This window comes from Haematobia irritans, chromosome 1 (assembly GCF_050003625.1).
Source record: "Haematobia irritans isolate KBUSLIRL chromosome 1, ASM5000362v1, whole genome shotgun sequence".
In the NCBI taxonomy this organism is placed as follows: Eukaryota; Metazoa; Arthropoda; class Insecta; order Diptera; family Muscidae; genus Haematobia; species Haematobia irritans.
The window spans coordinates 182,136,541-182,161,978 of record NC_134397.1 but is presented as its reverse complement, the minus strand read 5'-3'; the positions used below and the strand labels follow the sequence as shown (position 1 = coordinate 182,161,978).

The 25,438-nt window shown below is 31.8% G+C and overlaps 3 protein-coding genes and 1 long non-coding RNA gene across 6 annotated transcripts in view; 2 read left to right on the top strand and 2 right to left on the bottom strand.

The window, feature by feature from the left end:
- Positions 1 to 11,753, top strand: part of Ir93a (Ionotropic receptor 93a) — a 58,454-nt gene extending 46,701 nt beyond the window's left edge. Inside the window, exons 12-13 of the mRNA XM_075292261.1 lie at positions 4,844 to 5,258; positions 11,560 to 11,753. Coding sequence (XP_075148376.1) covers positions 4,844 to 5,258; positions 11,560 to 11,657 — 513 coding nt within the window. The 3' untranslated portion in view covers positions 11,658 to 11,753. The remainder of the gene's footprint in view (positions 1 to 4,843; positions 5,259 to 11,559) is intronic.
- Positions 11,751 to 12,786, bottom strand: RpS30 (ribosomal protein S30). The gene is made up of 3 exons (XM_075292260.1): positions 12,673 to 12,786; positions 12,335 to 12,423; positions 11,751 to 12,186 (listed from the first exon to the last, which is right to left on the bottom strand). The coding sequence occupies exons 2-3, from the start codon at positions 12,410 to 12,412 to the stop codon at positions 11,866 to 11,868; spliced, it is 399 nt and encodes a 132-aa protein (XP_075148375.1). The 5' UTR covers positions 12,413 to 12,423; positions 12,673 to 12,786; the 3' UTR covers positions 11,751 to 11,865.
- Positions 12,787 to 12,910: 124 nt separating this feature from the next.
- Positions 12,911 to 22,881, top strand: LOC142222245 (uncharacterized). The gene is made up of 3 exons (XR_012718286.1): positions 12,911 to 13,034; positions 22,587 to 22,622; positions 22,757 to 22,881. It is a non-coding gene; the product is annotated as an uncharacterized LOC142222245 (long non-coding RNA).
- The window catches only part of sim (bHLH transcription factor single-minded), a 122,265-nt gene continuing 116,742 nt past the window's right edge, over positions 19,916 to 25,438 (bottom strand). For 2 of the 3 annotated variants that reach the window (XM_075292257.1, XM_075292258.1), the window contains exons 8-9: positions 24,865 to 25,012; positions 19,917 to 21,875 (exon numbers count right to left, since the gene is read on the bottom strand). In XM_075292257.1, coding sequence (XP_075148372.1) covers positions 20,456 to 21,875; positions 24,865 to 25,012 — 1,568 coding nt within the window. In that variant the 3' untranslated portion in view covers positions 19,917 to 20,455. Of the gene's footprint in view, positions 21,876 to 24,864; positions 25,013 to 25,438 lie in introns of all 3 variants that reach the window. The other variant, XM_075292259.1, reaches the window with a different exon arrangement.

Sequence of the window (25,438 nt, the reverse complement as noted above, 5' to 3'; positions counted from 1 at the left end):
AAATAACCTGTTGGGTAAGGAGAGGAAGCGGATATTAAATGCATGCAACTCATGTTGACGGCAACGGAAACTCTCAGTGTGTGTGTGTTTTTTTTTTATCAGAATAGATCATAAAATTAAACTCTTCTTTTCTCACTCGCAGTTTTGGGTTTTTGTTCCCCTTTATAACCACCACACCATTGTAGATTTTTCTTTGCAGCTCTTCCCTTGTCAACGAAGTTGATGCTCTATAAATCCTCTGCTTTATTCACCACTATGTTCTCTCTCACTATCTTACTGTTAAACAATGGCAAAATGAGTTGAACGGTACACCACAAGCAATGTATTCTCATATTTAGTGTAAGCTTGTGTGTGTGTGAAGAAATATAAATCTTATTTTATTTCCCTACCACAAGAACAACTTATGGTTAATGTATTAAATAACGTACTCACTAAAACTACTTCCACAACAATATAGCAGGTAAGTGATCTAACAGCTATGTATTGGACAAATTTCTCCAATAACAACAAATGTATACGAGCATTTTAAAAAACTTTGAACAGTAAACAAACTTACATGTGAAGCACTAATTGGATTTATTCAAATTATTTGGCAAGTATGTTTGTCATGGGTATATTTGTTAATACTGTTATATAGTTCACAGAAGAAATAAAGCACACACACACACCACTACAAAAATAGCAAATTTTCATAACACACAACACGAACTACGCGGTACGAGCATTAAAACCGAACTGTTCGTTTAGTATTTGGGAGATAATAAAATAACCTGTTGAGCAAAGAGAGGAAGCGGATATTAAACGTATGTAAGTCATATGGAAAACAGGGTTGATAAAGTTGACACTTTTGTACTGTTTTTTGATACTTTTCGACTGCAAAAAGCACCGTGGCACGATCGCGAACCATTTGGTACTTTTCCGTCAGAGTTACTCTATATATACTAAAAAAAAACACCAGAAAGAAAATTTTGGTTAATTTTAGAAAATATTAAATAAATTGTATTGCAAACGCGGATGTCACATCAATTTCACAAAATAGGTAAATATTTTTCGACAAATTCAAGAAAATTGATTATCCTGCCAACATTTTTTGAATTTGACGGCGCTTCTGAGAATTCCCACCAGGTCGAAAACAGTCGTATACGATATCCAAAATACGTCGGAAAGCGTCGTCACTATTGAGAAGTTCTACCACGCTAAGTTACTACAAAAAGGCATCACATGAGTGCATTTATTAGGTGCCTTTTTAGATACATTTAAAATGACGCCAACAACAGCCCCTTCCAACTATTAGAAAAAGTGCATTTTAAGATAGTTGTAAAAGAATCATTGTGGTCAAGTAAAACGCGATTGTTTAGATGTTTATTTTTTGATTAAATATTTATAAATTCTTATAAATATAACGTTTATACGACAATCGCTTCACATTGAACATATTTTTTTTTGCATAAATAAGAGAATGATGTTAAGTTAACTTATAAGTAGCAAGTTACATGTTGCAGCGTCTATCAGCCAGTTGGCCTATTCTCGATGGAGGCAGCGTATCTGAAAAACTATCACTTTACGGCCATCGACTGCCGCATATCTCTCAATGAGATGGCTGAGCACCACAATATTCACCTAATATGGGTGCCTGGCCATAGGAACATTCCGGGGAACTGCGAAGCGGATGATTTGGTGAGGCCAGGTACTACCTTATATATTCCAGGGGAACTAGAATCTGTTGGTATGCCCCTGGCTACCTGCAAGCTCATACTGCTTGAGAAGGCTGTTATGATGGCAAATTTTCGATGAGGGAATTGCAAGGGTTGTAACGACACCAAGCGAATATGGCGCTATTTAAACTTAAACCGCACACTAGATATGCTAGAGTTCTCGAGACGTCAGATATCACTCCTGATATCTGCTATAACGGGTCGCTGCCTGGCGGACCTGGAAAACGTTAACTTAAGCAGTCTGCAAATATTTTTGGAACAATCTGGTTGGTTCAACAGAAGAAAATAATCGAGAAAGTTCAGCGGTTAAAACTAGAAGTGCCAATATGTAATAGGTACTTTTAGTTAATGTGGTATCACAATGGACTGAATAGTCTAAGTGAGCCTGAATCTTAATCGGGCCGCCACTAACCTAACCTAACCTAACCATCACTTTACTCCATTCGGAAATTGTTCACCAACATACCTTTCACAATTTTAAGCGTAATGACTATGGTTTCAGCGCTTCATTTTTGTTTTTATTTAAATAAATAGTATTTAAATTTGATAATATATAATTTTAGCACCTTTTGGCTTCGAAAAGTACATTTTTAATACTTTTTCGTCAACATCATTTATCATCCCTGATTGATGGTAACGGCAATGATGCCAATTTGGTGCTTTTAGCACCAAATTTAGTGTTTTTTGATTGCTAAAAAGCACCAAATTTCCTTTTTGGTGCCTTTTCAAAATAAGCACCAACTTGGTGCTTTCTGGCATTTTCATTTAGTGCTTTTGGTGCTTCTTTCATTTTGAACAGTATTAAGTTTAATTGATACAAAAATTTGGATTAGACTTTCAAGAGCTTAAGAAACTCAACTGTATTGCCAAATATAAAATTCGATTGTTATGAAGGTGGTTTTGATTATTTTTAATTAATATTGTTATTTAGAGTATTCTGCAGAAAAATCTAGCGACGAGTGCGGAATTTTTGAACTTGATAAAGATGTCATTAAAAACGTTTGTATTAAATTCACAAAAGCACGCACAACTGAAATAAGCACTAGACTCCTTCCATTTATTAACATTTTGAAAGTTGAAAGACATTACTGATCAAAATGAATTGGATAAAAGCATTAAAACTGATCAAGGTGTATACAAGGTGTATAGCGGTTCATAACTTCATAAAATTACGAATTCAATACACAAAAGTTCTATAATACATCTTCGGATTTATTTTTATTTATATTTTTATTATTATTATTAGATCATTTAATTTTCGATTATGTGGTGGGAAGTGGTATGTAAGAATTGATAATATATTTTTGGTGCTTTTTGGCCTTGGGGAGTTGGCAACACTGGGTAACGGAAGCTCTCTCAATGTTTGTTTCTTTTTTGATCGAAAGAGAACATACAGCAGTGTTGCCTGGTTAGGGGTTTCCCCCCCCCCCCAAAATTTAGGGGGTTTTTTCACGTTTAGGGGGATTTTTAGGGGTAAAATTTATTTGGGGGGATTTTTGGGGGTAAAAAATTATTTCAGACCTTATAAAGTGGAGCAATTCTCAAGCAAATTCGGTACAATTCTAGCATGAGTTATGAGAAAAAAGATGCGGAAAGTCAACAAGAAGATCCTAAATACAAAAAAGTATCCAATAGCATTATTTTCGTTATCTTTTTTAAACTCTTCTGTTGAAAGGGTATTTTTAATATTTGACAAAATTAAAAACAATCGTATTTTAACTTAGCAGCTGAAAGCTTTTTAAGAGTAAGCCCACTTTTTAAATTGATATACATATTATATTATTACATCCATAGAAAAAATAATTTCCTCAGGGATGAAATGTTAAACAAACGAAAATCTCTTTTGTTTTAAAGTATTTTCTTAAATAGCAAATTTTTGTTTGTTATTTACTTCAAACGAAAAAAAACTTAGCATCAAAAGAAAACTTTTTCTAAAATTTCGTTTCTCAGGTAAGAACTCTTCTTTCAGGATATATTTGTGTTAAATTTAATTTTTAAAGTGTATCACTACAGGATTTTTTCACGTAATTTTGGGACCACTTTTTGTACTTTTATATTCTGAATTTTTTTGGGGGTTTTTGAAAAAAGCTTAGACCAATTTAGGGGTTTTTTTCTTAAGATTTGGGGGGAAGAATCAAAAATCACCTGGCAACACTGACATACAGTTAAGCCATAGACAAATTAGAAGAAGACGCAGTCTTGTCATTGCAAAACTGAAGCACCAGAGGACTCTGCCAACAAAATATCATGAAGTTTGCGTCGACTTGTCTCTCAAATGTACTGCCGTTTGCGTCGGAAAATATCATAACATTTGTGTTTTTCATACATATCTGAATTAAAACCCCTAAAAGCAATACCAAAACGATTATAGAAAATTAAAATCAAACGCATGTGTATGTTAAAGCGAATATTTATTATGGTTTTATGTGAATATTGCTGTTTTAATTTATTACTGGACAGAGCTGCCTTGGAAAAAATTGACAAATAATACAATTTTTTTCTCATAGCCCTCTACATCTTGACATTTGTTTTCTCTTTATAAGAGCACTAGGCTTAATCTTGTTATTCTCAATTATCTTTGGTTAAGCTCTACTTTTCTCACTGGCAGTTATTGTTGTTTTGTTTCCTTTTAGGATTGTAATATAACATGTTTGTCATTCCGTTTGTAGCACATCGAAATATCGCTGCACTCGATGATGAAGGGAAAAAAGATCGCGACTGTTGAGGAGAAACGGGAAGAACTTCTTGATTCATAGAGCACACGGTGTCAAATATTCTAGGAAAAAAATTGGAAGTTCTTCTAAAGGCACTACTTTAAAAGAACTTCCAAAAATGTCCTCCCAAAGATGTTTTTTATTTTAACTACACTGGAAGTTCTTTTAATTCACTTTTTAATAACTCGCTTTTGTCATATTTTTAATGGGTAATTTTAACTTTTTTTGTTTCAAATAGCTTAAAAACTGAGTAAGAATTAATACAATGGTACAAATTATTTAAATTTTGTCGGAAAAAATCCTAAATTCTAATAATTTCAGTAAATGAATTACATCAACCGTATTGCAAACTAACCCCATAATTATAGAAATGATGAATTATACTCAAAGGAAAATATGTTTCTTCTATTACAGACTTCAACACGGGAGGAATTTATTAAATATATGGAGAAAGCCATTATATACAACAATCCACGAGAGGAAAATATCGAAGCAGTTAAAAAAGGCGAACGTGTAAACATTGACTGGCGAATAAACCTACAATTGGTCATTCAAAAGCATTTCGAGAAGGACAAAGTGTGTGCATTTGCCCTGGGCAAAGAGAGCTTCCTTGATGAACAAATATCGATGATGATGCCTAGCAATAGTCCATACCTCATATTAATAAATGAACAAATCAATCGACTGAGTCAAATGGGCTTCATAGAGAGATGGCACCAAACAAATTTGCCAAACAATAAATGCAACGGTCGCGGCGTAATGCGTCAAATAACAAATCACAAAGTCAATATGGATGATATGCAGGGATGCTTTTTGGTCCTACTATTAGGTAAACAACCGATTATGACTATCTTGATATGTATTAGCTATCCAGAAAGTCTCGAAAGTACTTCAAGGATAATATTTGCACACAAAAAAAATCTTTTTCTGAAAGGAAATGTTAGACCAACGGAATTTCCACTTATTGGAAAAACTGCCATGGGGGGCAAATGTAAATAAGCAATAACGTCGTCCTAACGAAAATTTCACGAAAGCGAAAGTGCTTAGTAGCAGATATTCCAGTCTTTGTGGGATAAGGCAGGTATGCACCTCCAGCGGAAATTTCGTTTGCGTTCCAATAACACAGTTTTGCAATTTATTTCTTATAAGAGCAAAATGTAAATAATCGATAATAGCGCCTAACGGAATTTTCGTTAGCATTTCTTATGGGTAGCGGAAATTTCTGCAAGAGGTACATAACGAGCTATAAGTGTGAACAGTCGATAACATCGTTCTAAGTACATTTTCGCAAGCTAATCTTAAGCCCGACATGCAACGCTAGCGAAAATTTTGTTTAAGATTACTGAGGCCACAGGCATTCAAAACATTGCGTGTTTCATAGCCAGCATGATAGTTTGGGCATGTCTGCCCAATCGGTGTCGTTTTCTCACTTCGGCCAACAATAGCAAGCGTATGACCATTTCAGATCTTTGTTTGACGCTTTCGCCGAAACATGGATCCAATGGTGCAAACCGAAGCCTCTATCCAATGAACGTGCTTTAGAGAAGGCAAAGACCGCTCCTTGACCATGATAACGCAGTGTCTTTATTTCTCCACGCCTTTGTTCGAAGATGGCTACGAAATGCCGCCCCGTTAGAAGTTTGAATGACGTCATCAAATGAATTGAATTAGTATTTAGCCTTGTCTTCAAACGATTTCGTTAAAATCAAATTCGTAAATATGCTATACATGCTCGGATTTTACATTACGGCTTTAACAATTCTTATTAATGCCTCACATTTTGCATTCCTTGGGAATTTACTGCGGTGTAAATTTGGGCATTCTGAGAAAGCTGCACGTTCAATTTAACCAGATTATTAGATATGTACGTGCATCAGGGTAAAAGCTCATGATCATTTTATGTTCTCCAGGTTTTCTTTCGAGGAGATAAAAAATCTCTTGTTTTAACCGTATTAGTGTCAGCCAATCACCACTCGACATTGCTCAATCATGTCTGTCCTCTAGATTAACACGAAACAAAAATATTTTATTTTTACCGGGAAAATTATCGCTAAAGGTGAGTACTAAGTTCGAGTTTAGCCGCTATAGTGAAAACTAGATCAGCAAAAAAGGCATAAAATTATACATATTTGTTGCAAATTTTATTATAACTTGATGGGGAATAGCTCAAAACAAATTTTCACAAAGTTTGTATTCCTTAAAATGGATTAATAAAGAAAAGTAATCGTGAAAAAATGGCGATTTTAGCGGCTAAACTCGAACTTAATACCCACCTTAAAGTATTAATAACCCTATATGGTGAGAATTTGTAGGATATGAAATTTACTTCTTTAAAACCTTTTTACTTCTAGAATTACTATTTGTTATAGAGGAAATTAATGGAAATTGTGATTTTTTCCAAATAAAGCTGAGTACTATTTTCAGTTTTCGAGCTGAAAACCAGCTTTTTTCACGGTTACTTTTTTAATTAAATTATTTAGAAATATAAAATTATTTGCAATCAATTCCTTGGATCTTTTCCAAGACTTGATCAAAATATAATCGTCTTCCTAAATATACACATTTGTACTTTTAATTTAGTGTTTTGGTGAAACCCCGAACATAGTGCTCACCTTAAAGGTTGGTATTAAGTTCGAGTTTAGCCGCTAAAATAAAGTGAAAACGAAATCAGTAAGAACAAGTATATACGGCCGTAAGTTCGGCCAGGCCGAATCTTATGTACCCTCCACCATGGATTGCGTAGAAACTTCTACGAAAGACTGTCATCCACAAATTTCAACTAACATGGTTGTTAAATATCATATACTACCACCACGTACCAAATTTCAACCAGATCGGATGAATTTTGCTTCTCCAAAAGGCACCGGAGGTCAAATCTGGGGATCGGTTTGTATGGGAGCTATATATTATTATGGACTGATAGGAACCAACTCCTGCATGTTTGTTGGATACCCTATACTAACATCACGTACCAAATTTCCACTGAATGGCAAGAATTTTGCTCTTCTAAGGTGCTCCGGAGGTCAAATCTGGGGATCGGTTTATATGGGGGCTATATATAATTATTGACCGATCTGGACCAATTTTTGCATATTTGTTGAAACCATATACCAACACCATGTACCAAATTTCAGCCGGATCGGATAAAATTTGCTTCTCTTAGAGGCTCCGCAAGCCAAATCGGGGGATCGGTTTATATGGGGGCTATATATAATTATGGACCGATATGGACCAATTTTTGCGTGGTTGTTGGAAACCATATAGTAACACCATGTATCAAATTTCAGCCGGATCGGATCAAATTTGCTTCACTTAGAGCCTACGCAAGCCAAATCGGGGGATCGGTTTATATGGGGGCTATATATAATTATGGACCGATATGGACCAATTTTTGTATGGTTGTTAGAGACCATATACTAACACCATGTACCAAATTTCAGCCGGATCGGATGAAATTTGCTTCTCTTAGAGGCTCCGCAATCGGGGGATCGGTTTATATGGAGGCTATATATATTTATGGACCGATGTGAACCAATTTTTGTATGGTTGTTATAGACCATATACTAACATCATGTACCAAATTTCAGCCGGATCGGATGAAATTTGCTTCTCTTAGAGGCTCCGCAATCGGGGGATCGGTTTATATGTATATATAATTATGGACCGATGTGAACCAATTTTTGCATGGTTGTTAGAGACCATATACATACACCATGTACCAAGTTTCAGCCGGATCGGATGAAATTCGCTTTTCTTAGAGGCTCCGCAAGCCAAATCGGGGAATCGGTTTATATGGGGGCTATATATAATTATGGACCGATATGGACCAATTTTTGCATGGTTGTTAGATACCATATACTAACACCATGCACCAAACTTCAACCGGTTCGGATGAAAATTGTGTCTCTTAGAGGCTCTGCAAGCCAAATCGGGGGATCGGTTTATATGGGGGCTATATATAATTATTGACCGATGTGGACCAATTTTTGCATATTTGTTGAAACCATATACCAACACCATGTACCAAATTTCAGCCGGATCGGATGAAATTTGCTTCTCTTAGAGGCTCCGCAAGCCAAATCGGGGGATCGGTTTATATGGGGGCTATATATAATTATGGACCGATATGTACCAACTTATGCATGGTTGTTAGAGACCATACACTAACACCATGTACAAAATTTCAGCCGGATCGGATAAAATTTGCTTCTATTAGAGGATCGGCAAGCCAAATTTGGGGGTACGTTTATATGGGGACTATACGTAAAAGTGGACCGATATGGCCCATTTGCAATACCATCTGACCTACATCAATAACAACTACTTGTGCCAAGTTTCAAGTCGATAGCTTGTTTCGTTCGGAAGTTAGCGTGATTTCAACAGACGGACGGACGGATCGACTCAGAATTTCACCACGACCCAGAATATATATACTTTATGGGGTCTTAGAGCAATATTTCGATGTGTTACAAACGGAATGATAAAGTTAATATACCCCCCATCCTATGGTGGAGAGTATAAAAAGGCATAAAATTATATATTTGTTGCAAATTTTTTTATAACTTGATGGGAAAAAGCCTAAAGCAAATATTCACAAAGTTTGTATTCCTTAAAATGGATTATTAAAGAAAAGTAATCGTGAAAAAATTACGTTTTTAGCGGCTAAACTCGAACTTAATACCCACCTTAAGACTTAAAAATATTTTTTTTATTAGCGAAATAAGAAGCAGTTAGTTTATTGACGTATTGACGGTTCAAAATGTTATGGTAAAATTTGAATACGGTCCATCCACGTGTTCCTCTTGAAATCGCTTAAACATTTTATCTACTGAAGTTTTTGATATTTCTTAAAAATTTTCTATAATGGATATATTCAACTAACAATTTATGCTGCCAATTGTTCAGCCGAAATTTGGGAAATTGTGCTTATATTACCAATTTGTATATGTTCATCACGTGTACATGCATTAATTTCCATGAATTATGCATTTTCAATTTCCATTTATTTCGTAATACAAAGCCAATGAGGCCAAATAAAAAATGTATTACATGACTATAGCCTAAGTAAAGATACATAAAATAATAAGTGTGTAAATTTTAAATTGTATAACAATTTTTACATTTTAATAGCGAACTTTCTAAGCTTCATTCGTTTTCAGTTTCATTTGCCGTAACCGATAACCCTCATAGAGTTCTTGCGGTCCTACCGTTTGTCTTCCTGTTTCATAAATTTTTACCTTCATCCACAGCGATTTTTTTATCATCCCTCATAAATTGTATCGACCATCCGTTTTTTACGCTTAAAATCTGTAGAAGCCTGGTTAGTACTCGATTTTGGTCAGACAAAAACAACCAAAGCAAATGTGTTCTGCACCCGAGCTAAAAATAATCTATCAACATTTTATTATCTCATACAGATTATGCTCGAAATCTATTAAGTGGATTTGAAATCCCTTATATAACTCAAATTTAAATAAATCCAATTTTAAATAAAGGTTCGTATGCAAAAAATTAACTTTCTCCCAAAGTAATATGTATTTTAGAATTTTATTTCATTAACTAAAAGTGTAAGTTGTATATTAGCAAAAAAGTTAGTCCTTATTAAGAACTAAGTTTTTAGGTGTTCAAATATCCCTTGAATTGTAAATGTGCTTGCACCCACAAGGGAGTTACTACTTCTAAAAACGAAAGAACAAGCTATGTGGTTTCACTACAGTTTTTATTAGCCTGTGGCTATATAAAATTGTCCTAAGACGAAAATAAAAATATTGAAAATATTAACAGGTGCCCCCATGAAATATTTTGGAAACGGAAGACTGCCTTAATAGCCCAAAAAATTTCGTTCTGAATTGTTATTATGCCATATGAATTATAGAATAAATTCGAATAGTTTACATCATTGCAGATTCCCCTATACTATAATTCGGCAAAATCTACCGAAACACCAAAAATTCTATCAAATAATAAAAATTTTACATTTTTGTAGAATTGTACCAACTGCGCCTATTACTGATGTTGCTTCCCTGTAAAAGCATGTACCCAGCAATCATTTTTCCAAAGTAAGAAAAAATAAGGAATTAAGTGTGTATCACTACTTTGCTTCCCCAATCGTTTTTTTTTTTATAAAGGAATCAGACTCCGAGAACGAATTATTTTGTCCTCAAAAAAGCAATTAGTGCTACTGATAACAATTTACAATGAAAAGGACACACATAAAATATTGCGGAAATGCAAGTCCGCCTCAGTAGCTCAAAAAATTTCGTTCTGAATTGTTATTATGCCATATGAATATTGCGCAAATTATAGAATAAATTCAAATAGTTTACATCATTACAGATTTCCCTGTACTAACATTTGACAAAATTTACCGAAACACCAAAAATTCTATCAATTAATAAAAGTTTTATATTTTTGTAGAATTGTACCAACTGCGCCCATTATCTGATATTGCTTCCATGTAAAAGTATGTACCCAGCAAACATTTTTCCCAAGTAAGAAACAAAAGGCAGAAAGGAATTAAGTGTGTAGCACTATTTTCCATTCTGCTGTTCCAATCGATTTTTTTTATAAAGGAATCAGACTCCCAGAACGAATTCATTTATCCTCAAAAAACAAATAGTGCTACTGTTAAAAATTTACAATGGTAAGCACGCCAAGCATCATTTGATCACACTCCCCTAGTGGCAAATCAGATTCTTTTGTCATAGAAACGAAATTTTTATATATTAAATTGCATATTGCTTTCCACAGAATAATTTTCTCCAAGGCAAATAGTTATATACAGACAAGCAATCAATGTTGAATTTTAATCTATAGATGTGACTCTTTGAGCGATCAAATGGCGCCGACGGAAGTCCATACCATGCTTTCCAGTTGATCACGTTTTAAACATTTCCTATTTCATACATTTGGCCATAAAATAATCAAATTTTAGAGGAAGATTTTATGCCATTATCAACAGGTTTAAAAACGATGAACTCTGTAAACTTTCGTGATATGCGCACAAAAGTTGATATTTCTATCGGGAAATTTGAAGGAATATGCTTCACTTAAGCTTTACTAGGATATTCGATAAATATTTTGAATTGTCATTATTATTCGTTAAATATGTTTTTTGTTTTCTTTTCTAGGATCTCTGGTGGCTCTCTTTGTTATACTTCTGGAATACCTTCATCAGATATGGCAACAAAAATATGCTAATAAAGATCGAAAATATTTTTCCAATTAGTTGTAAGAATTTATGCGCTCAAATATGAGAATGATTAAAAATAAATCAAGTTGTCATTGCGATGATCACTTAATGAAATAAAAAATGTGGAACTTTCTTGTTTTGGGTACTTTTTGTTATTTATGTGGAAAATTCTAAAATCAACATATTTTAGGTTGTTTTTTTTTTACACTAGAAATTACAGCGAATCTACAGCTCAGCTATTAACTTAAGCAGAGTTGGCATTGGGGCCACGGCGACGACCGAATCCAGATACGGTGTTGACGAAACGACGGTTGTATTGGATGCGTCGCTTAGCACGGCCGGTCTTCTTCTTTTTCTTTTCTTGCTTCTCAACCTTGGGTGTTTGACCCTTTACTTTACCGGCACGAGCCAAAGAACCGTGCACTTTACCACCCAACATTGGGATGGTGATGTCCAATTCAAAGGAGGACAAAGCAGAGACGGCGGTTTCGTTGGCCAAAGCATTGCCTTCGCAATTCAAAATGATCTCCTCAGTATTGTAGCCATGGAGTTGGGCAATATGAGCCTTGAAGAAAGATAAACAAAAATATGTGATTAAAACAAAATCATAGTAATTGAGGTTAGAATCACAAAACAACATTCAACTTCCAGATCTGCCACACTTTTATTTCTATTTCATGCACAGACACACACACAAACTAGGGTTAACTTACCTTAACGGCAGCAATGGTGACATCTTGTTGGACATCGATGGTCTCAACGTTTTCCAAACCACGTACAAACAATTGCATGTTGATGTGCTCTAAAATAACCACAGAAAATTGCAACAATTATTATTCATTCCATACACAAAATGACGTTTGCTTAGTCCAAAGACACCAAAAACACGTGTGCTTTCGTTGACCAGCCCATTTTCATGTCATGTCGATTGGTATTTAATTGAATTTCATATTCACATGGTCAAAAATATTATTTTTTTCACTTGGACTATGTGTTTTTGGGGATATTTCTTATATTTTTCTATAAAATCATTAAAAATGTTGAATTTTACCTTGTCACTTGCGTGAGGATTTTTCGAAAAAGAAAGAAAGATGGCCGTATAATTTTCGAACTTGTTTTATGTCTCATTCGAGTTTTGTTGTTGTTGCTGGTTTGACAGTTCTCCGAAAAACAGAGTTGTATTGCAAGTAAAATTTATATCTGGCAATACCGTGTACATGAAATGTTTGTTGGTAATTTGAAATAAGCAATATTAGAGGTAAAAAAAGAAAAATTATAAACGATGGAAAATAGCTTAGATGTGTATTTTTGTGGAGTGATTTTAGTGCCGTAACAGAGTAAAGAGAACCTCCTGAATAAATTGTAATCTGGAACATTGGTGATGTGTGTCTATGGATGTTTTATGAATAGGAGGTAAGTGCCTTGTTCTAATTTATAGTCAACATTGTCGCTTGATATATTGTAATTAGAGAGTCTATTTATCCCCCATATATCCGATCTCGCAATTTGAATACTTGAGGACAGAGAAGACCCAAATTTTCATTTGATAAAAATTAACAAATTAATTAAATTCAAAAGCAGATGTACCTGATGTAGATCACGAGGTATTTTATGGTCGTATGGCGCTATGGCAAATTTGGTATATATCCCCTACGGGAAATGTCCCCTACATTGTCATGGACTAGTTACAATTTTTTAACTGTTTTATTTATTATTAAATATTATACTCGCTTGATATCAAAATCTTATTGGAACTACATATTTAATGATGTATAATTATTAGAATTATTTATTGTGCAAAATTGCGTTAAACTGATCTTTCAGGAGACGGTTGGCATGCTCAAAATGAACCCGTTTCTTTAGATATTGTCCAAGTCTGGTTCTGTCTAGGGGCTGGTCGTACTAAATTGTTCCGGACGTGTACTTTGCAATGAGTCCTCATCATATCTAATAGTCTAAATTTACCTCGTCAATGACCAATCCATGTTATAGTGACATGTCCTTTCCATACGTTTAGACCAAAACTGGTACAGGTCCATACACACTAGGGGTTAGGCCTGTACCGAGAGAATCAATCTGAATTTGAATTTCACCAAGGAGAAGTTATTCCAAATTGAACAGTTTGTGAACAATTGTTTTGAGTAGTATTTAACCCTACGGTCCATAACCAGCTGGATGAACGGGAGTCCATAACGGAATAAAAGGGTAACAAAACCAGAAATGATCCGAAATGTGAAGGCCAGATTTGACCGAGAGAATCAATCTGAATTTGAATTTCACCAAGGAGAAGCTATTCTAAATTGGACAGTTTGTGAACAATTGTTTTGAGTAGTATTTAACCCTACGGTCCATAACCAGCTGGATGAACGGGAGTCCATAACCGGGGTACCCGGGTACCTAGTGCAGTTTATTCGTTCATTTTCAAATAAAATAGTATATATCGTCACAGATTATTAGAAACGCTTAGTTTTTACGTCTCAACTGTACAAATTTTATGTTTGTGATTTTTTGTAGCAAGTGTTTTATAGGGCTATAATTTTTAACAATTTTTGCGAATTTCTAAATTGGCATACTACCGCAACAAAGAATTTTTAACTGAAAGACAATATCTGCGTTTGAGTGAAGAAGTCAGAGGAATATATATTGAGTCTTTACTTGGTGATATGACTTGACGACGCTTCCGGGCCAATTGAGGAAGAACAAGAGGTATTTGCTGGAGAATTGCAAGACTCAGAGAGTGAAGACTGGGAAAATTACAACGGGAGTATACCACACAGAGACACACAAAAAGGTGGCCTTTGTCGTTTTTCTACAATATGCTCGATGTTAGTGCTTTTGCGGCATACATTATATTTTATGAAAATAACACAACTGTCCCATATCAAACAACACGTAGAAAACGCTTTTTGCGTAAACTTGCTGAAGATTTGTGCGCGCCAGTAATAGAAGAAAGAGCAACCAATCGCCAAGTAACGCGCCACTTTTCCACCAAAACAGCAATTGAGAGCTTTTTGGGAAGACCAGTGGGGCCGGTAACCTGCACCGAGCAACCATCTACTTCTACATGAAATGAAATTTGAAAAAATTTCCTTTTTGAATTACTTTCTTCCCCCAAAGTAATTCAATACTACGTTTTGTAAGCATAAAATCTTGCTCAAAAATTAATAAAATTCGTGCGTGAATTTTTATCAAAAAAATCAATGAGGAAATTAGTAATCAGAGTTGCCACAACGAAAATTTATTTTGGACCAAATTTTTTCCAAAATCGGACCAAAATTCCCTCCAGCGGACCAAATTTCCAATTTCGAAGAAAATACCTTAAAAAGTATTATATTATTGTACATAGTGCTTTTATTAAAAAAGTTAAGTAAACCAGAAAGGAATGATATGATTTAGCGGTTGTCATAGGAATCATGGTTGGAAGCCGCCGTGGTGCAATGGTTAGCATGCCCGCCTTGCCCACACAAGGTCATGGGTTCGATTCCTGCTTCGATGGAACACCAAAAAGTTTTTCAGCGGTGGATTATCCCATCTCAGTAATGCTGGTGACATTTCTGAGGGTTTCAAAACTTCTCTAAGTGGTTTCACTGCAATGAACTCGGCTATAAAAAGGAGGTCCCTAGTCATAGAGCTTAACATGGAATCGGGCAGCACTCAGTGATAAAAGAGTAGTTCACCACTGTGGTATCACAATGGACTGAATAGTCTAAGTGAGTCTGATGCATCGGGCTGCCACCTAACCTAACCTAGGAATCAAAACGTCGACTTTTCAACTTTTTTAAAATTTGAAAAAATGGACAATTTGAATAGGTCGAATTTTAAAGTCAATTTTAGTTGACATCAAAGGTCGAAATTCAATATTACAAAAAGTTGACTTAAACTTTCGACTTAGAGATGGTTAAAGACAACAACAGTCACGATTTAACTTCTAGAGAGATTATAATAGTTTTCCGAATTTTCATCCAATTTGCTGTAGTGTTGCTTTGCATCCATAATTTCATGCGCTCCACATTTTTATATGGCTCAATTCTACTATTCTACTTTTTGCGCACATTCGAGTATAGGGCTAAAATTGTCCAAAAAGATGTAAAACCTGGCCCAACACCTAAAAAACGAAATTTTCATTCGATTTTCTGTGATTGAAATGGTATCTAATCCCACACTAAAAAAAAACATTGATGGTTGGTTCCAAAGATTTTGTCTGTACAATAATGATTTTAGTATTGATTCTGAGCCAAATATGCGGAGAATTGAAGTAAGGACACATTTACGTTACAATACACTTGTAAATTTGAGTTTTGCGTACTTGATTCTAGGAAACAAATTTTATTAATTATACCAGCTGTTTTCTTCATGTGCTATTAATGTTCATTAAAAACGTCTGAACAACTACTTAAATTTCCAAATTAAGACTCGACTACAAGTGACAATTGTTTTGTTTCAAGTAAGAAACGACTTAAAATATATTGTTAAAAATATCTCCGACTTTTGGACTAGGAAACAAACTTTATATCAGAGAAATGAGTCTTCAGCCTCACGCTAATATTTTTTTCAGTGCATAGATACTATTGACTACGTGATAAAAATTTTAAATACTTCAAAAAATTTATACATTTGACCAAATGAAAATGGACCAAAATGGGCTAAATTCCAAAACACTCCGACCATCGGACCAAATTTAAAAATTAGAAATCTTTTGGACCAATTTTGGTCCGATCGGACCAAAATGGCAACGCAGATCGTGATTTAAATATTTCGTGCGTGAGTTGCATTTTTCCAATTGTGAGTGTGCGTAAGTGCATACAAACTTTCTTGTGCGTGAGTAAAAATTTTTTATCGTGAGTATATGTCAGGGATGGAAAATACAATTTTTAAAAAAGTACAAAAAAAGCTATTTTTTTTGAATGAAAAATTACTTTTCACTAATTTCACCAAAAATTCCACTGGAAGAATATTGTCAAGAGCACCTTTAGACTGTAGATAAATAAAAATAAATTTTTGACAAAATTTTCTATAAAAATAAAATTATGACAAAATTTTCTATAGAAATAAAATTATGACAAAATTTTCTTTAGAAATAAAATATTTAGAAAATTTTCAATAGAAATAAAATTTTCGCATAGAAATAAAAATTTGACAAAATTTTCTTAGAAATAAAATTCTGACAAAATTTTCTATAAAAATAAAATTTTGACAAAATTTTCTATAGAAATAAAATTTTCTGTAGAAATAATTTTTTTACAAAATTTTCTATAGAAATAAGATTTTGACAAAATTTTCAATAGAAATAAAATTTTGACAAAATTTTCCATAGAAATAATTTTTTTACAAAATTTTCTATAGAAATAAGATTTTGACAAAATTTTCTATAGAAATAAAATTTTTACAAAATTTTCTATAGAAATAAAATTTTGACAAAATTTTCCATAGAAATAAAATTTTTACAAAATTTTCTATAAAAATAAAATTTTGCCAAAATTTTCCATAGAAATAAAATTTTTACAAAATTTTCTATAAAAATAAAATTTTGACAAAATTTTCTATAGAAAAAAAATCTTTTACAAAACTTTTTGCAAAATAATTTTTTTTTTGGTAATTTCTGGTAAGATTTTCTCCAAATGTTGGTAGATTGTCTTATTCGACCATGACTGTAATGATTCGAATTATTTTAGAACGCGATCGACAACATCTTATTTAGAAATTGTTCGTGTGGAAGCTTAATATAGAATCACATGCTGTTTTCGATTAAAACATTCTTTAAATTCAATAAAATCGTGTTTTTGACTATGGCTTTTACAAAATCGAGTTTTTCTTCCCTCTTGAACTTGTCTGTTTTGCCAAATTTGTAACTGACTAATAGCAAATGAGTTTGTTAAAGACTTTCTCAAAATATTAAAACATTTTGTCAAAACTATTGTACCATAAATCTGATATCAGCTCAAAAATGTCTATACAAAAGGTACAAAATCATTCGTGGGGGTACTACGGTACTTACCAGGGTGAAAAAGTATTGGAAAAAGTACTATAGTACTGCATTTCCATCTCTGGTATGTGTGAGCGTAAGTGAAATATCACTCACAAGCACAACTTTGCTGCAGTGTTGCCAGGTATTTTTTTGATTCTTCCCCCCAAATCTTAAGAAAAAAACCCCTAAATTGGTCTAGACTTTTTTCAAAAACCCCCAAAAATTTTAAGTATGTAAATAGTACAAAAAGAGACCCAAAACTTCGTTAAAAATTCCTGCAGTGATACACTTTAAAAATTTAATTTAACACAAATATATAAACTGAAAGAAGAATTTTTTCTGAGGAACAAAATTTTAGACAAAATAAGTTTTTTATTGCTAAAAATTTTCTTTCGAAGTAAATAAAAATCATTAGATAAAATCATTACACCATTTGTCACAAATTCGGGTTCGATTCCTGCTTCGGCCGAACACCAAAAAGTTTTTCGGCGGTTGATTATCCCACCTCAGTAATGCTGGTGACATTTCTGAGGGTTTCAAAGCTTCTCTAAGTGGTTGCACTGCAATGTGAAACGCCGTTCGGACTCGGCTATAAAAAGGAGGTCCCTAAGTGAGTCTATGTGAGCCTGATACATCGAGCTGCCATCTAACCTAACCTAACCTTGTTTTTAATAGTGCCAAATATTAAAAATGCCCCTGCAACAGATGCGTTTAAACAAGAATGTCATTGCATACTTCCTTGTATTTAGAAATATGGGTTGACTTCCCTTATTTTTTTCTCAAAATTCATGCCAGAATTGTTCCAAATTTTATAAGATCTTTATAAGATCTAGGATATTTTTTTTACCCCCAAAAATCCCCCCAAATAAATGTTACCCCTAAAAATCCCCCTAAACGTGTAAAAAACCCCTAAATTTGGGGGGAAAACCCCCAACCTGGCAACACTGCTTTGCTGTAAACAGTAACATACGTCTAACATAAAGCGGCACAAAACATGTCCAATAAACTTAAGCATTGGTTAAATGCTTATATTCAACAAGTTTTCAAACCTTTTTCAAGGAATTAGCTTAGAATTCGATTTGTGAAATTTTTGAGAAAATCGAGTTCTCATAAAAAAAAACAGATAATACCTTCTACAGCAAAAATGAACATATTATTGCAATTCATTTTAATGTTTAAAACCTATTGGTGTATTTTATTTTAAGTAAAGCAAATTTCATGGCCATATGAATTTTCACCCTCAAATTAGTATGTATGTGGTATGTTTTCTATGTAAAATTTTGTTTTATTAGGTTTTTTCCTTGAAATTTTAGGAGGTCATGAATTAACTTCTTTTTCGCTCTTGGAGGCATATTTAAGCTCCCCTGTTCCGAAATTCAGAATCGCAAAATTTTTCTATGGCAATAATTTCTTAACCCTCAAACTTATAAACTTAAATCTTGGTAATATAGTTCTCTTTAATGAGAAGTTCAAATTAAAATTGTTTTGGATTCCGAGAGTATCTCTATTTTTTCTTTATAAGAAATATGGGGGAAGGATATATGTGCAAACTAAGTGATTAACCTTTTACTAACGGTTCTCAGCTACACGAAATGCAATAATGGGAGAAAAAAAAACCAACAAACCATTAGTGGGTCATTAGACACATAATAAACATTAATTTTGGGCATTAACTTTTCCATTATTATTCTCCTTCACATACTAAATGTTAATTTTGATAAACAACAAATGTAGTTCTCCCAACAGGAAAAGTAATTTTTGAAAACTCGCCCGAGTTTATCTCTTTCTTAGTTGTTCCTTAACGAATACATCTGTGCATATTGAAAATAAACAAACATTTTGTCATTAAATTATCACTTTATTATTTAGATTTAATTTTCGAGTTTGGTTTGTTTATCAAGTATTTTGCGTTTTTGTTTGAGTTTATAGAAAAAATTACAATTATATATATATATATATATATATATAAATACAAATATTTGTTTTTTTTTTTGTTTTTATTCGTATAATTTGTTTTCCCATATATGTTTATACAGTATTTATATAATTTTACTAATATTAAATTTGCTTTATATATACTATTTTTTTTTTATATTTATATGGATAATTGTTACAATTATTTATTGTTTTTTATATATAATAAATGTTTATAAATTATTATATTAGGCATACGTACACACAATATTGATACGATATCATCCAAATTTACTATATACAAATATTTTAACAGTAGCCTTTTTTTGTGTTTTCGTTTTTTAACTTTTTAAAGAAAATATTGGAAATATTTATAAAAGAGTTACCAAAAAAAAAAAACAAAATCAAATCAAATAATAATATTAAAACTAATCACTAAAACTATTAAGATTATAAATAATTTATATATGATAATACATAACAATTTCATATTAATACAGATATAAAAATCAAATAAACCTAATCAACTATAGAATATTATATAAGATAATAAAAATAAAAATAGAAAACAAATAAATTATTAATAAAATAAAATTGCCACATATTCAAAGAAAAAGATTTGATTATAGCTGAATAAATAATGTAGATAGGAATTACAGATAAAAAAACTACAATAAAAATAGATTCGAAAAAAAATATTAATAAATTTTATGGCTCAGCCATTTGTTTCTTTTTTACACACTCAGGCTCTCCCTCTCTTTAGCTCCCTCTCATTTAATACTTCTCTTAATTAAATTTTAGAAAAATAAAAACTAAATATTGCAACAGCAAAACAGGGTAATGGGCAACAATGGCACAACAGGGTCTCTGTGGCTTTGTAACGGCGGCGGCGTCGGCGGCGGTGGTGATGGTTACTTTAGAAGATTTTGTAAATTTCCCACAAGATCTTTAAAGGTTAATGTACATATTCATTATTAATATAGTGTTGGGGTTCCACTATCACACTGGTATAGTGGGGTCCATTCACATTTTTGAATGTATCTGTAAAACTATTGGCCACAATATGATGATGATGGTGATGAGAATGGGGATTGTGTTGATTATTGGCAGAGGGACCCTGGGAAGGCTGTTGTTGTGATCCATGCTGTTGCTGTTGTGGCATATCCATGGCCGGCAGGCTTAAGTGTTGCTGTTGACCTACTTGTGCATGACCTATTGTATCCAATTGGGTTAAATGCAAAGATCCTTGATGTTGTTGATGTGGCGATGTTAATTCTGTTATTGTATTGCTATGGGGTAAATGATGTTGTTGTTGTTGTTGCTGCTGTTGTTGTTGATGTTGATTATGTGAACTACTGTCCGAAAAATAGTTCAATTCAAAACTATGACTGAGATCACTGTAGGTGGTTTGTGGTGATGTTCCATTAACTATGGAAGCATTTCCCGTCGATAGCTGTCGTTCACTCTCTGAACTACTCGAACAACTATTCGAGTTGGCCGAAAATGGTCGAATCAGCGATGCAGCCGATACATCTACGGTGGCATCATAATAATAATTGTTATTATTATTATAATACAAACCGGAGGCAGCTGCGGTATTACTATTATTATTGTTGTTGTTGTTGTTGGATGTGGTATCCGGATATTGATGCATCAGCTCATGATGACCCAGCGAACTACTAGAGCTAACTATTGATTCATTAACTGGATACAATTGGGTATAGCTGAGACCATCTTGTGATGTCGTCGCTACCGCCGCCGACGGATGACCTGGTTCCATAAGATCATGCATATGTTGATGCTGGTGATGATGCAATTGTTGCATATGATGATGTTGTTCGCTGTGATGATGATGATGGTGGTGATGATGATGATGCGGATGATCTTGCAGGCCATGGTGCGATTGTTCAACAATTTGTATAGCTCCATCGGGATGTGTACTATGATGAGGCAATTGGTTGATATAACCATTACTATTGTTATTGGTATTATTATTGATAATGGTAGTACTACTACTTGAACTTGAATTGGTGTTTGTACTTAGTAGGGGTGTAACTGCCGTTGGCAAATGTCCCATGGAACCCGCAGCTTCAAAGCAATTTTCAATTTTTGGACTTGTACTGAGAATATTTGGTGTTAAACTTGGTAAACTGGGTGTATGCCTTAGAAGACCATTTTTACTATTCGATTTGCCAGTCGTGTTATTGCTATTACTATTATTAATGGCTGCCACAGGATGTGGTACATTGGCTACGGCTGCTGCATGGCTAGCATGTAAAGCTGGTGTGGGTACAGGTGCTGGTGTTGAGATGGGTTCGCTTTTGATTACACCCGTTTGGATTTCGTTGAGTACTAAGTCTTTGGCCTCTTGTTCACTGTAAAGAGAAATACAAAGAAAAAAAATGTTTTTAATACATAATTGAAAGTGTTACAAAAATTAAATTAAATGATATAGATAAATTGAAATAGTTAATGTGATTTATAAATTTATTTCAATAATCTAACATTAAGTATAGTAAAACTAAACCCATTATTTTATTTATCTGTTATCTCGCGTGGCATAAGTCTGTTTGGGTCAGTTTGATCTCAGTTTAATTAGTTAGAATTTTATTTAATATTATATATATATATATATATATATATATATATATATATATATATATATATATATATATATATATATATATATATATATATATATATATATATATATATATATATATATATATATATATATATATATATATATATATATATATATATATATATATATATATATATATATATATATATATATATATTTTTTTTTTTTTTTTTTTTCAAATATAAAATTTTTTAAATTTTTATATAATATTTTTTTAATTTTATTTACTTGTAAAACTGTATTTAATATATTGCAATATTACTCAGTTCGTCTTAGTTTTTTATTTGTAATTTTGTTTAATTTTATTGGGGTTAATTTAATTAAAAAAAAAATTTTAAATATTAAATTAGACAGAATTAAAATTAATTTTATAATATTTTTTATTTTTATTTTTAATTTAATTTATTTATTTTTTAAATTATTTAATTTTTTTTTGTTTTAGGAATTTGTTTTTCGATTTGGCTTCTTTGGTTTAAAGGTATATAGACTCAGCTAATAACTTATTTATTTTTTTATTTTTTGTTGTTTTGTTTTATTTTAATTTTTAATTATTTAGCCGCAGATAATAACTTATTTTATTTATTTATTTTTTTAATCGAATTTGATTTGAAGATTGGATGAAAAGCCGGACGGACAGTCAGATCCAAATCAATCCAAATTTAGCGATTTGAGTTAATTTGCTTTACAATTTAGTTTAATTAAAAATGTTAATTTAAATTAATAAAATATTATTTTCATATCTGTCTTTAAATCTACACAGAAAAAAATATCACCAAAATATTTCCAATTAAAAAGTTAATTGAAGTTGAAAATTTTTTCAATTAATAAATTAATTGATACAATTAACTTTTTAATCATGATAGAAACATTAAGTTAATTAAGTCAACGATTGAAAATTTTAAAATTTTTAATTAAAAAATTAATTGATACAATTAACTATTTAATCAAATTCGGAAGACTAAGTCAGTTAAACAAGTGATGAACATTTTTTTAAATTTTTAATTAATTTTTTTTTTTCAAACAATCAATTGTTAATCCATATAAAAATTCTAAGCCAATTCAAAATGTAATTGAAAATAGTTACCTTTTTTAATTAATAAATTAATTGAGTTTTGCAATCAACATCAATTAAATTTTTAATTGAATCAATTAAAAAATTATTTGAAATTTGCTAATGAAATCAATTAATTTTTTAATCAAGAAATTTTTCTATGCCCAATTAAAACGCTGATTGATACTATCATTTTCGTGATTGAAGACATTTCAATTAAAAAATTAATTGGATCAATTAATTTCGTGATTGAATCAGAAAAAAATTTTTTTGTGTGTAGGATCAATAAAATTAAAATTACGATACAGATCTCATTTATCAAATTTTCATTCTCTTTTCGCGGTACTCACGTATAAACAAATGCCAGTTTAAAAATCCAAATTATAACGGATACTTCAAATTAAAAAAAAAAATCTTAATTCCAAAAAAACTTTAAACCATAGACGCTAAATCCTCAAAATAAGTCTTAGCCTATATTTAAAGCGTTTTTATGTCAAATCTAAAGTTTCAATATTTCAGTAAATTTAAGGACAATTTCTTTAAATCAAAAATGTGTTTCTTTACTTTAAGGAAAATTAGCCTTAGTTCAAAGACATGCGACTTTAACGGGGGGATGTAAATTTACAAAATTAGTGTTCTAAATTTAATGAAAAAAAAAAATTTGATGCAAAGATTATAAACTTTATTTTAATTAAAATTTCATTATTTTAAAGAAATTTGTCCTTAATATTTTGTAAATTTCTCATCCTAAAATTTAGATTGCGTAATCTTTAATATCACGTAAATATTTTTTTCAGTATGTATGTATTGTAATATTTCTCAATTCGATCTGAATTAAATTTGTTGAATGTAGTTTTGTTTCGGTTAATTTAATTATTTTATTTAATTTAAAATTACTTCAAACATATCTCTGGTTTATAGCCGTAACTACATAGAAAAAAAATTTTACGAGTTTTAAAAAATATTCAATTAAAAATTTCATTGATTGAACAAATTTTTTAATTGAAACAAAACTCAATCACAAAAATTAATAGTATCAATTAATTTTTTAATTGAATCAATTAATTTTTAATTGACCTTCAATTAATTTTTTAATTGATACTATCATTTCTGTGATTGAAGACATTTCAATTAAAAAATTAATTGGATAAATTAATTTCGTGATTGAATCAGAAATTTTTTTTTTGTGTGTATGACTTATTTATTATCAATTTTATATTTTTGCAAATGGTATTTTAATTATTATATTTAGTTTAATTTAATTTATTTTTTTTATTTACTTATTTATTTATTTTTTTTTTATTTTATTATTTTTTTCTGTTTTGAAAATTGTATTTGTTCCAATTTTTCTCAAAATTCAATTATACTTGAATAAGAATACTCCTCAATGCCAACCATAATAAAGACAGACAGACAGAACTAAATCAACTCAGGGAGTGACTCTGTGTCCATCAATATATCTAATAGAGGGTTTAGGACCCAGATTTCTGGTAGAAACAAAAATCAAAGTTTTCCATGGCCTGTCCACGTAGTATTTGTTGTTAAAAAAAAATTATTTGCCTGGGAATGTTTTATCTATTCACCACTACCATCATTTATCCTTAAATTTTATTGTTTACAAAATACAAATAAAACAATTCATCTGAAGTGTGCACTCAATAGAACTTACCTTAACACATAATTCACACTAACAATGCAAACTTGACGTGACGAACGACTATTGTGCACTAAAGTGGCATAGGATTGCACCCATACCCAACCGCCACCTTTTGTTAGGAAACGATAATATTTGGTGGTAACTTGTCCTTTGTATAAAACTGCAAATAAAAAAAAAAAAACAGAGAAATATAAATAATCATTACAAAAAAAATTCCTTAAATAAATAAAAGAAATCTTTTGAAGCCAACAACAACAACAGCAACAACCATAGCAAAACAATTGGTGAGACGACGAGTCAGGCACATGCCATCATCTCATCATCATCACCCTCAATGCATTCGGAGAAAAATAAAGGATTAAACGATTATGAGACCATTTATAGTGTGGAGGAAGGAAGAGGTGGAAATGTTTTTAGAAAACATTATGCAATGGATAAACAACATGAATTAAATAAATAATAAGAAAATTATTTTTTTGTTTTTGTAAACAACAACTAAACTAGCAAGAAAATATAAGAGCGACGGTTGGTCGACACTAGCACAAAAAATAATAAAAACAAAAAATCAAAAACTATAGAAGGGCAA

What these genes read in the sequence shown, in the direction of transcription:
- RpS30 (XM_075292260.1), bottom strand. Translation starts at nt 12,412, where the DNA reads ATGCAATTGTTTGTACGTGGTTTGGAAAACGTTGAGACCATCGATGTC. An exon ending in TCACCATTGCTGCCGTTAAG is followed by an intron (nt 12,187 to 12,334) that starts GTAAGTTAACCC and finishes TCTTTCTTCAAG; the next exon opens with GCTCATATTGCCCAACTCCA.